Source organism: Capra hircus, chromosome 7 (assembly GCF_001704415.2).
Source record: "Capra hircus breed San Clemente chromosome 7, ASM170441v1, whole genome shotgun sequence".
In the NCBI taxonomy this organism is placed as follows: Eukaryota; Metazoa; Chordata; class Mammalia; order Artiodactyla; family Bovidae; genus Capra; species Capra hircus.
The window spans coordinates 68,761,857-68,774,528 of NC_030814.1; the positions used below are offsets into that span (position 1 = coordinate 68,761,857).

Below are 12,672 nucleotides of genomic sequence, written 5' to 3' on the forward strand. Positions count from 1 at the left end.
ATTCCAGCTTGTACTTCTTCCAGCCCAGCATTTTGCACGATATACTCTGCATATAAGTTAAATAAGCAGGGTATAAGGGTATACAATATACAGCCTTAACATACTCCTTTCACAATTTAGAACCAGTCTGATTTTCTATGTCTGGTTCTAACTTTTGCTTCTTGATCTGCATACAGATTTTTTCAGGAGGCAAGTAGGGTGGTCTGGTATTCCAATCGCTTTAAGTATTTTCCACAGTTGTTACTATCCACACAGTAAAAGGCTTTGGAGTAGTCAATAAAGAAGAAGTAGATATTTTTTCTGAAACTCTCTTGCTTTTTCAATGATCTAATGGATGTTGGCAATTTGATCTCTGGTTCCTCTGTCTTATCTCAATCCAGCTTAAACATCTGGAAGTTCACAGTTCATGTACTGTTGAAGCCTGGCTTGGAGAATTTTGAGCATTACTTTGACAATGTGTGAGATGAGTGCAATTGTGTAGTATTTTGAATACCTGATTAAATATAGGTTTAAAATTAAAATTAAAACAATTTAAAAATCAAAATTATTTTTTACATAGGAAAATAAATGTGTTTGAAATTGATTAGGAAATATATACCATGAAGTAAAAGGGTAAGGCTTGAAATTATATATAGACATATACATATATATGTGTATGTATAACAAGATACTTCCATGCATATATATATATACATATTTACAAGATAATATTGTCTAGATATGAGTAAATTTTTTCTCTAGATTAATTTTAGTCCTCGAATTTAATGATTGGAACAGTGATAAAACAGTATGTTAAATCACTGTCCACTGATGTGTACACACACACACACACAAGACCTAGGTACTTATACATAAAGATGTGGCTACATTTTCACAGAACAGATTCTCTTAGTTAATCTTCTCAGGGCTCCCATCACCTCCTTGTTTCTCAGGCTATAGATAATAGGGTTGAGCACTGGGGTGAGGATGGTATAGAGGACAGCCAGAACCTTGTCCTCTGTTGGAGTTAGAAGGGATCGTGGACGTAGATAAGTGTAAGCAAAGGGCATATAGTAAAAAGTTACCACAGTAAGGTGAGGGCTACAGGTTAAATAAGCTTTCTTCCTCCCTTCAGCTGACTGCATGTGATAAACAGCAAAGAGAACACGACTATAGGAATTGGCAATACCAATGAAAGGCAATAGAAGGAAAAAGATGACACTCACAAACACTGCGTACTCATAGATCCAGGTGTCAATGCAGGCCAGAGTCAACATGGCTGGGACATCACAGAAGAAATGATTAATGGCCCTAGATTTGCAATAAGGATCTGGAAGACATATATGGTGTGGGCTCAGGAGTTGATAGAGCCTGTCATCCATGATCCTATTATCATCAACACACACACTTTTCTGCTGATTCTGATGGAATAGTGAAGAGGAAAGCAAATGGCTACATAACGATCATAAGCCACAGATGTCAACAACAATGCTTCTGTACCTACTAAAGTCATGAAGAAGAAGCTCTGCAATCCACATCCAATGAAGGAGATAGACTTATTTCCAAGCAGAAAATTGCAGGCCATTTTAGGGAAAATGGTGGAGATGTAGTTAGGTCAATGAAGGAGAGCTAAGTAGGAAATACATTGGTGTGTGGAGATGGGTGTCCAGAAACATGAGAAGGATCATAAAGAGGTTGCCAAACAGAGTTGTTAGGAAAATGAGAACAATGAGAATAAAAAGAAACATGCCAAATCTTGAAGGGGGGAACAACCCCAATAAGATGAAATCAGTTGATGTTTGATTATAAGTTTCCATGGGTTATTCATATTATTTTTCCTAAAGGCAGACACAAAAGCAAGTGAGTTAAATATAAATGATAGCTATTTTTGTTACATTATTTTAAATGTTACAGTTCTTAAAAGATGGACTGATGTTACAAATTTTACAGAAAAGAAATCTTCCTTTTGAGTCACTGATTAAAATTTGAAAATGAAACATTTTTCACCTGTTTCCAAGAAATCTTTAAAATTACTTTTAAAATTATTTTTTACCATATCACTAGGATAAGTATGTTTTACTGACCTACACAAGCTAAATTAATATCAAAATAGAGCTTCCCTGGTGGCTCAGAGGTTAAAGCGTCTGCCTCCAATGCGGGAGACCTGGGTTCGATCCCTGGGTAGGGAAGATCCCCTGGAGAAGGAAATGGTAACCCACTCCAGTATTCTTGCCTGGAGAATCCCATGGACGGAGAAGCCTGGTAGGCTACAGTCCACGGGGTCACAAAGAGTCGGACATGACTGAGTGACTTCACTCATTAAAGATATATGCATAGGATATCAGTATAAATGCATACACCGAAGAATTCTGAGTAACTATTTAAGGCAATTAAGAAAATTTTCACTTAAGTCGAAAACATTAGTTGATTCCTGCATAGCACTAAGTCACTTCAGCTGTGTCCAACTCTTTTGACCCCATGGACCATAGCCTGCCATGCTTTTCTGTCCATGGGGTTCTCCAGACAAGAATACTGGAGTGGGTAGCCATGCCCTCCTCTAGGTAATCTTCCCAACTGAGGGATCAAACCCATGTCTCTAACATCTCCTATATTGGTAAGAAGTTTCTTTATCACTAATGCCATGTGGGAAGTCATTAGTTGGTTCATCTGTTGCAAAGTCTAGAATGAATCCATGTCATGTAATGTGTAAGCATATTGAGTTTCTTCTGCCTCCTCTGAAGAGAGGAGTTTCTGAATGCCATGGTTAATGTAAACCCTATGCCTGAATATCTATCACACTCCTTACAGCTTTCAACAATCGCTCAAGCTCTGACAAACAACATGTGTTTTATATGTTTCCAGATCTCTAATTCTTCTGTGTTAGAGAAACACTGATGGTATTTTATCTTATTAATTTAATTTTTACTTTTATTTTCTTGTATTCGAAATTCTTTCCAACTGTAGATTATTGTGCAAATGTAAGCACTTATATTTAAAATATCTCTCTGTTAAATCCCAATCATTCTGATGATAGAAAATACGAATGCTACAAATTAAAAGAGAACAAGTGAGCGTAAAGCACAATAAGAGATGAAATACTTTAGGATCACCTAAAAGAAGAAATTTGGACAGAGAAATAATAATCAATTAAAAGGCAAGAAGAATAAGGAATCTTTTCTTGGAGGTCAGAAGGAGAATTCTCTAGAGACATTGTAAGTATGCCAGGTAATAAAGTCTCTGTCAAATTAAACAATAATAATTGATAAAATATTTAGTGAAAGTTTCATAAACAAAATTATATACATATATATGTATATAATCAGACTAAAAGAAAAAACAGCAAAGGAACATAAAAAGATTGTGCTTTGGAAAGGATATGAGGCTGAGAATTAGTAGAAGGAAAGCAATGCATACTTACAGCTATTCCTAGGAATGTACGTAATATAATAATGATGGAGTTAATTGAACCATAAAAAACCTATTCTTTTCAGAATTTATATATTTCAGCCAACATATTCAAACTATGTAAACAGATCACTTAAAAATAAATGAGGAGTATTTTATTAAAAGTGTTTCCTTGAGAATTCTATATGTCTTTTAAAATATTTTTGGAAAATTCACATTTTTGCCTGTGAATACATGGTTCGAAAAGAATTTTGACAGAGAAAATGCCAATAAGAACTATTTGTATAGAAATACTAGATACAATATCCTTAGGCTTTGCACTAATTTATATTTTTATATTTTAGCTGTATATACTAGATGACAATGGCCAATTGCTGTCAACTTTGCCACCCCAGACACAAAATGTAATAGAACTATTTTGAAAGGATTGGGAAAGAAAAAGATATTGGGGGTGGTTGTACAAGTCGTGTGTAATGTTCATTCATAGAGTCCACAGCTAAGAGTCAAGAGATGGTATTTGATTTAAACACTAGAAAATTGGTATATTGGTGAAAAATACATGGATCAATAAAGGAAAGGATTAAAATAATATAAAATATTTGCCTTGAGGATAAGGAGGGGTGAGTTAAGAAACTGCTGCTTTGTTCTGTAGGCTATTGAGATCATATTCTAGCTTTACTTGAATGAAATATTTAAGTGACACAAAGCTTATGGCACGATTAAAAACTGAAATCACAATTGACATGATATTCAATAGTGAAAGAGAAAGCTTTTGCTTCAACAGGCAAAAAGGTATACTTTGACACTTTTTTTTGCATAGTAGTGGAAATATAGTAATCTTAGTTCACAGGTGACACAATCTTATATTTGAAAAATTGTAGAGTCCACCAAAAATCTGTTATAACTAATAAATGCAGCAAAATTGCATAATATAAAATAAGCTGCATTTCTATACTGTACTAATATATAATACTAAGGAGTATTTAAGAAAACAGTTACATTTACAACTTCATGATAAAGAACAAAATGCTTGGGAATAAACCTAACAAAGGAGGCAAAACACCTGTTCACTAAAGTTTACCAAACATTGCTGAAAGAAGTTGAAAAGGCAAATAAATAGAAAAGCATTTTGTGTTTATGGGTTGGAAAACTGAATATTGTTAAGATGGTAAGCAAGCTAAAAGTGCAATGAAATGCTCTGCCCAGGAGCTGTCTCAGGCAGGCCCTGGGTTGCATGCACTTTCCAGGTTTAAGCCATTCAGGTTCAAGTTTTTGAGTACTCCCCAAAGGCACAGAGTTGGGCCTGCGTTTTATGCCCTTCCCAGGTCCGAGCAGCTCAGGTGACCAGGTCCTTGGCGAGCACAGTCAGCCCCAGGTGCGCGGTATGTCTTATCGCCTCCCCCCAGTTCCTGTCACTCGGTTTTCTGGGTGTACAAGGGGCACACCTTCTCAGGTGTGCCGTGTCTCTCTGCTGGGGAGCTGACCTCTGGCTGCGACCCTCCCGACGATGTCAACCATCCAGAATCTCAAGAACTCTTGGTTAGCAACAGAGCCTGTTTGCAGTTTGGTAGAGGATGCCTCTCTGGGGCCAGGATTGCCCCTTTCTGGCTCTGGCTGTTCCCCCCACGCCCCGCCCCGCCCCCGGTTGCGTGTCTCCAGCGGGGGATGGGCCGGTCTGCAGCCTGTTAGCTCTCCCCTGCTACTTGCTCTGTCCCTTGTTCTGTGAGCGGGCCTGGCAGTGCCTCAGGTTAGGGCTTTTCTCAGGATACTTCTCTCTCTCCCTCTCTCTTTTTTTTTTCTCTCTCTCTCTGGCTAACCCACAGTCTGGGTTGCTATCTCCTGTTAGTTCCCTCAGATAGCCCTCAGGGCATACGGGCCCAGTCCTTACCCTAAGCACAGCAGCCCATGCCTCCCTGTTCAGCCCCTGCTTGCTGGTGGTGGCCAAGAGCGCTGGGAGTTGCCATTAGGCGTATAATCTGTGGGTTTTAATTATTTATTTTTCCTTCTGGTTATGCTGCCCTCTGAGGTTCCAAGATTCCCCATAGATCCGCCAGTGAGACTGTTTCCTGGTGTTTGGAAACTTCTCTTTTAAGACTCCCTTCTCGGGGATGGATTTCTTTCCCTACCTCTTTTCTCTCTTTTTATCTTTTATATTTTGTCCTACCTTATTTCGAAGACAATGGGCTGCCTTTCTGGGTGCCTGATGTCCTCTGCCAGCATTCAGAAGTTGTTTTGTGGAATTTGCTCAGCATTCAAATGTTCTTTCCATGAATTTGTGGGTGAGAAAGTGGTCTCCCTGTCCTATTACTCTTCCATCTTAGGACCACTCCCCTCAATGTCTTTTCTTATAAATCTTTTTCTGAATTTGGTATCAGTGTAATTGTGACCTCATAGAATGAGATAATGAGTGATACCTCCTCCTCTGGTTTTTGGGAAGATATGGAAAATGACTGACATTAATTCTGTTATATATGAATGCTAAAATTAAACCAGTGACGTTATCTGGTTTACAGATTTTCTTTGTTGGGAAATCTTAATTACTAATTTAAACTCCTTACTATTTATAGGTCTAGTCAAATTTTCTACTCACTACTCAGTCTTCATAGTGTGTGTGTTTTGGAAAACTGTACAATCTTTTTCTTGTGATGAGATCTTTAAAAGTCTATTCTCTTCAGTTCAGTTCAGTTGCTCAGTCGTGTCCGACTCTTTGCCACCCCATGAATCGCAGCATGCCTCCCTGTTCATCACCATCTCCCGGAGTTCACTCAGACTCACATCCATTGAGTCAGTGATGCCATCCAGCCATCTCATCCTCTGTCGTCCCCTTCTCCTCCTGCCCCCAATCCCTCCCAGCATCAGGGTCTTTTCCAATGAGTCAACTCTTCACATGAGGTGGCCAAAGTACTGGAGTTTCAGCTTTAGCATTATTCCTTCCAAGGAAATCCCAGGGTTGATCTCCTTCAGAATGGACTGGTTGGATCTCCTTGCAGTCCAAGGGACTCTCAAGAGTCTTCTCCAACACCACAGTTCAAAAGCATCAATTCTTTGGCGCTCAGCTTTCTTCACAGTCCAACTCTCACATCCATACATGACCACTGGAAAAACCATAGCCTTGACTAGATGGACCTTAGTCGGCAAAGTAATGTCTCTGCTTTTGAATATACTGTCCAGGTTGGTCATAACTTTTCTTCCAAGGAGTAAGTGTCTTTTAATTTCATGGCTGCAATCACCATCTGTAGTGATTTTGGAGCCCCCAAAATGAAGTCTGACACTGTTTCCACTGTTTCCCCATCTATTAGTGCCTTTCAAATATACAATATAGCATTTTTAACTGTAATCACCATGCTGTTCATTATTTCCCCGGGACTTATTTATCTCATAAATTCAAGTTTCCATATTTTGCTACCTTCACCCTTTTCACTTATGACTTTTTGTAAATTTTTGATAATTTACTATAAGGTTTGAAATATCATTTTATAGTTTCATAAAAATACAGAAATCATATGAATTTCTCTCTCACATACATCATATATGTATATATCTTTATATAATGTGATTTTATCATAAAAGATAATTTTTACAAAGTTGTATGATTTTAGTGGGAAAATAAAATTAACCTTTAGTCATCTTTGATGTTCTATAATTGTAGGTTTGGTGATTATAATTGGCAACATAGAGAGTCAGTTACAGTTTTAGATATATGCATTTATAAAACAAATATCTGGAACAACTTTACTATTATCAATGTTTCAGAAATATCCATTTTTGCACACTTGAAGAGATAAAAACTCGCTAGAGATTTGAATAACAGATATCCTCTGAATATTTATTGTGGAAATAGACAACAATATACACTTTAAGCTTTTTCCCTATAACATTTTATGGAGAAAATTACTTCTGAGCATATTTTTCATTGCATCTAAGACATCTTTATTCCTGATACTGTAGATAATTGGGTTGAAAGATGGTGTGAGGATGGTATAGAAAATTGCCAGGGATTTATCCTGACCTGGAGTGTGGTACTTTTTAGGTCTCATGTATGTGAAAATAAAAGGCCCATAGTACATTATGACCACAATCATGTGGAAGAAGCAGGTAGAAAATGACTTTTTCCTGGCCTCTTTTGATTTCATGTGGAGGACAGTAAGAAGAATTTGGACATAAGAAGCAAAGATTAGAGAGGAAGGGATAAACAGGAAAATGATACCACTTGCATAAGCTGCTCGTTCATAGAGTGTTGTGTCCACACAGGACAACACCAGCATGGCAGGGACTTCACAGAAAAAATGATCAATGGCTCTTGAGCCACAAAAGGGAAAGTGAAGTGCATAAGCTGTGTGAACTATGGAGTTGATTATCCCAATAAACCAGGCCCCTCCAGCCATGAGAACGCTGACATAGTCATTCATAAGAATGGGGTAGCGCAGTGGGTGACAGATGGCTACATAGCGATCGTAGGACATTGCTGCCAGGAGAAGGCACTCACCACCCAAGAGGGTGAGGGAGAGAAATATCTGGAAGCCACAGGTTGCAAATGAAATCGTTTTGCTGCCTGACAGAAAGTCAGTGATCATTTTGGGAACAATGTTGCTAGTATGCAAGATATCCATAAAAGAGAGATGACTGAGCAGGAAATACATTGGAGTATGGAGTCTTGATTCCCTGTGGATAAGGATAATCATCATTGTATTTTCTGTTATAGTTATAATAAAAACAATGAATATAAATGAGAGGAAAATCAGACTTGTTTGGGAAGAAGTGAAGAGTCCCAAAAGAATGAAGTCACTGCTGGAAGTGTGATTCTCACATCCCATCTTGAAATTCTTGCTTTACCTAAAATAAATAAACAAACAAACAAATATAAATAAATAAGAGGTAGAGTGAAAAGAAAGAAAAATTAGCATAAATCTCAACCTCCTTTACATTTAACTGTATAATAAGATAAGCATATTCCTTTTTTGCTGTATTTTCCAAGTAAAGCCAAATGGACTCTCAGAAAGTTTTTCAATTGAGCATGTTTTACACAATGGGCATTTATTTGCTGAACAAGTTAATTATTTTATCCATTATGAAATAAACATAATTTGTATATACTTTATTTATATAAGAATAAACTTAATTATATATTTAATTCCCTGAAATGTTAACACTGTTTTGCTGACATTTTAAAAGTTTTAAAAGATCAGCATATGAATGGAATTTGCAGATGTATGCATGGTTCTTGCTGTTTCTACTGGTTTGATCTACAGCTCAGTAAAATTTGGTGTAGACAGATTCTGTTTGAAGGCAGTGGTGTTTCCCATGAACTGACTGATTATAATTTAGTCTCTAAAATCAGTGAATATTACTGCAACTCACACTTAATATACTGATATCCAAAGTTGTTAACATATCCCACTGCATAAAATCATTCAATGTAGTCATCCTGAATCAAAACAACACTTCATTTTAGTGTTAAGAAGAATGGACAGTGTCTATTCACACTAAGTTCCTGTTAGTTAGTATAGTCATTGGACCATGGTAGCTTCCCAGATTCTTATTAAGGAAATTTTTGACTTATGTTTCTAACTTCTCTGATATGAAAGGTCTTCAATGAGGCATCAATCATATTTATGTTTTTAGACAGTTTGTTTTGTCTACACAAGTATGTTTATTATTTTTATTTCAGATATAGGATGTACTCCATTATATATTCCCTAACATTTTTATTATCTTACTTCTATCATATTTCCCCTACCCTTAGGAGGGGAATACTTTTTAGGTATTATTTTAAATCATAAAAGCAGTATGTTTCAGTCTTTCCTTATAGGAAATAGAAATAATTTGTATTCTTCATTCAGTGAATGTACTACACTCAAATCATTTTAATCATTTTGCATTTATCAAGATTCTCAAAATATAGTATGTATCAATGAATTTTGACTTGACTCATAATACTTTTTTTTCATTTTCCTAGTAGATCTCTTATTCTATAAATTAGGTTTGCATCCCTCTGATGATTAGTGATAAATATCTTTTCTGATATATGTAGGCTATTTACATGCCTTTTTTGTAGAAGTGTCCATCCAAGTCCTGTGCCAATTTTCAAAATTAGTTTATTAATTTTAACTATTGAAATGTTGAAGTTCCTTATTTATCTTGGCTACTAACCCTTTATTAGATTTGTGGTTTGAAAATACTTTCATTCTATTGGTTGCCTTTTTATTCTGTTGTTTGTGGTATAGCTTTTTGAGATGAAATAAACATACAGTTTATCTCACCCCCCCCAAAAAAAAAAAGAAGATAATTGTTTGTGTGCTCTTATAATTGGTCTTTAAAGTTTTGACCAAAAAACAAAGATAAAAACTTGATATCATTTCTATAAAAGATTTTTTAAAATGTTTGGTATGAAAATCCTTTGCAATATTAATTCTGTGGAAAGAATTTATATTTTATACTATATGACTGCAATTTTATTTTGTAAAACTTTCCTAAAAACTTATAATATTGATAACTCATTTGACATAATATTTATAAGCTCTATCAAAAAATATTGAGCATCAGATTTGGTTTGATATGCATATATTTCAAAATATCTCATTGTTACTAATAATTCAACTGATTACAAATGAAATTTCATGGAAGAGGCAGTAATCAGACACTGAATTCCCTTAAACATCAATAAAACAAAATCATTACTCGTTTTTACTAAGCTGATATGGAATAAGTTGAGCTATTTCAAATCCTGAAAGATGATGCTGTAAAAGTACTGCACTCAATATGCCAGCAAATTTGGAAAACTCAGCAGTGGCCATAGGACTGGAAAAAATTAGTGTTCACTCCAATCCCAAAGAAAGGCAATGCCAAAGAATGCTCAAACTACTGCATAATTGCACTCAGCTCACATGCTAGTAAAGTAATGTTCAAAATTCCCCAAGCCAGGCTTCAGCAATACATAAACCATGAACTTCTAGATGTTGAAGTTGGTTTTAGAAAAGGCAGAGGAACCAGAGATCAGATTGCCAATATCCACTGGATCATCGAAACAACAAGAGAGTCCCAGAAAAACATCTATTTCTGCTTTATTGACGTGAAAAAGCCTTTGACTGTGTGGATCACAATAAACTGTGGAAGAGAAGGGAATACCAGACCACCTGATCTGCCTTTAAAGAAACGTGTATGCAGGTCAGGAAGCAACAGTTAGAATTGGACATGGAACAATGGACTAGTTCCAAATAGGAAAAGGAGTACATCAAGACTGTATATTGTCACCCTGCTTATTTAACTTCTATGCAGAGTACATCATGAGAAACGCTGGGCTGGAGGAAGCACAAGCTGGAATCAAGATTGCCAGGAGAAATATCAATAACCTCAGATATGCAGATGACTCCATCCTTATGGCAGAAAGTGAAGAAGAACTGAAGAGCCTCTTGATGAAAGTGAAAGAAGAGAGTGAAAAAGTTGGCTTAAAGCTCAACATTCAGGAAACTAAGATCATGGCATCTGGTCCCATCACTTCATTGGAAATAGATGGGGAAAGAGTGGAAACAGTGTCAGACTTTATTTTGGGGGGCTCCAAAATCACTGCAGATGGTGATTGCAGCCATAAAATTAAAAGACACTTACTCCTTGGAAGGAAAGTTATGACCAACCTAGACAGCATATTGAAAAGCAGAGACATTACTTTGCCAACAAAGGTCTGACTAGTCAAGGCTATGGTTTTTCCAGTGGGCTTGTATGGATGTGAGAGTTGGACTATAAAGAAAGCTGAGCACCAAAGAATTGATGCTTTTGAACTGTGGTGTTGGAGAAGACTCTTAAGAGTCCCTTGGACTGCAAGGAGATCATCCTGAAGGAGATCAATCCTGGGTGTTCATTGGAAGGACTGATGCTGAAGCTGAAACTCCAATACTTTGGCCACCTCATGCGAAGAGCTGACTCATTGGAAAAGACCCTGACACTGGGAAAGATTGAGGGCAGGAGGAAAAGGGGAAGACAGAGGATGTGATGGCTGGATGGCATCACTGACTCATTGGACATGGGTTTGGGTGGACTCCCGGAGTTGGTGATGGATAGAGATGCCTGGTGTTCTGGGGTTCATGGGATCGGAAAGAGTCGGACACGACTGAGCGACTGAACTGAACTGAACTGATACAGAATATAGGTACAATAAATGTATAAGAGATATTACCTAACCTGGTGGTTTGTATGCTTTTGACTCAAATAATTATCTTAGCAATGTAACAACATAAGCTAAACATTTCCTAATGCTTTGAAGAGATAAAAAAGAGAATACAATTCATATATATATATATTTAAATATTTATTTTATGTCTCATTATAGAGCAAAGCACCTATTAGACATTAAAATATATCTGAAATCAATATCTTTTAAATAAGGATGATAACTGTACCTTGTCATATAGTTGATTTTAAGATTAAATGAGTCACATTAAACAAGATAGTAAATAACACATACGCATGGACATATGCACACATGAGAAGCAAAACTTGGCATATAGTAAATACCCAAAACAGTGATTATTGCTCTTACTATTATTTATATAATTATTATATAAATATTTCTATCAGTATATTAGTATTTCTATAATCAGTATATTATTTGTTTATAATTTAAACATGCCTTTAGCAATTATATTCTAAATAAGCTGAGAGGACTTCCCTGTTGTGTCAGACTGTAAAGTGTCTGCCTACAATGCAGGAGACCTGGGTTTGATCCCTGGGTTGGGAAGATCCCCTGGAGAAGGAAATGGCAACCCACTCCAGTACTCTTGCCTGGAAAATCCCATGGATGGAGGAGACTGGTAGACTACAGTGCATAGGGTTGCAAAGGGTCAGACAGGACTGAACGACTTCACTCACTTCACTAAGATGAGGGAGAGAGAGAGAATCTCCAGGTTATGGGAGAATATGACCGTGGAAATAAAAGCAAATTTCAGTGCAATGAGTCAGAAGTACATTGGCACTCACTACTTATTAAAATGGATCCAGGAGGTTCTCTAGGAATGATTCCAAATCAACATATTGAATGAGAGTGTGTGAGCTGGCTTCCTCACACATTTACACACATACAGGAATATATGAGAAAGTAAAACAACGCTTTTTATTCTGAAATCAAATCGCTGATCTGTTCACTATTTCATTTTATAATAGGGGTGGTGTCATTATGCACTTCTTGCCCTTCAGACTTTTCAGAGCACTGCATTATGTCCCAAGGAGTTAACACGGGTGATCTTACTTCTACCTTTTTTGCTGCCTCTCCGGCAGCACTGAGACTCTCAAGTAAGC

General features: G+C 36.7%; 1 protein-coding gene and 1 pseudogene across 1 annotated transcript; both read right to left on the bottom strand.

Annotated features, from left to right (window-relative positions):
• Window positions 864-1,796, bottom strand: LOC106502330 (annotated as a pseudogene).
• Window positions 7,254-8,198, bottom strand: LOC102172706 (olfactory receptor 2AJ1-like). The gene has a single exon (XM_005682855.2). It carries the CDS (start codon window positions 8,196-8,198, stop codon window positions 7,254-7,256), a length of 945 nt encoding a protein of 314 aa, XP_005682912.2.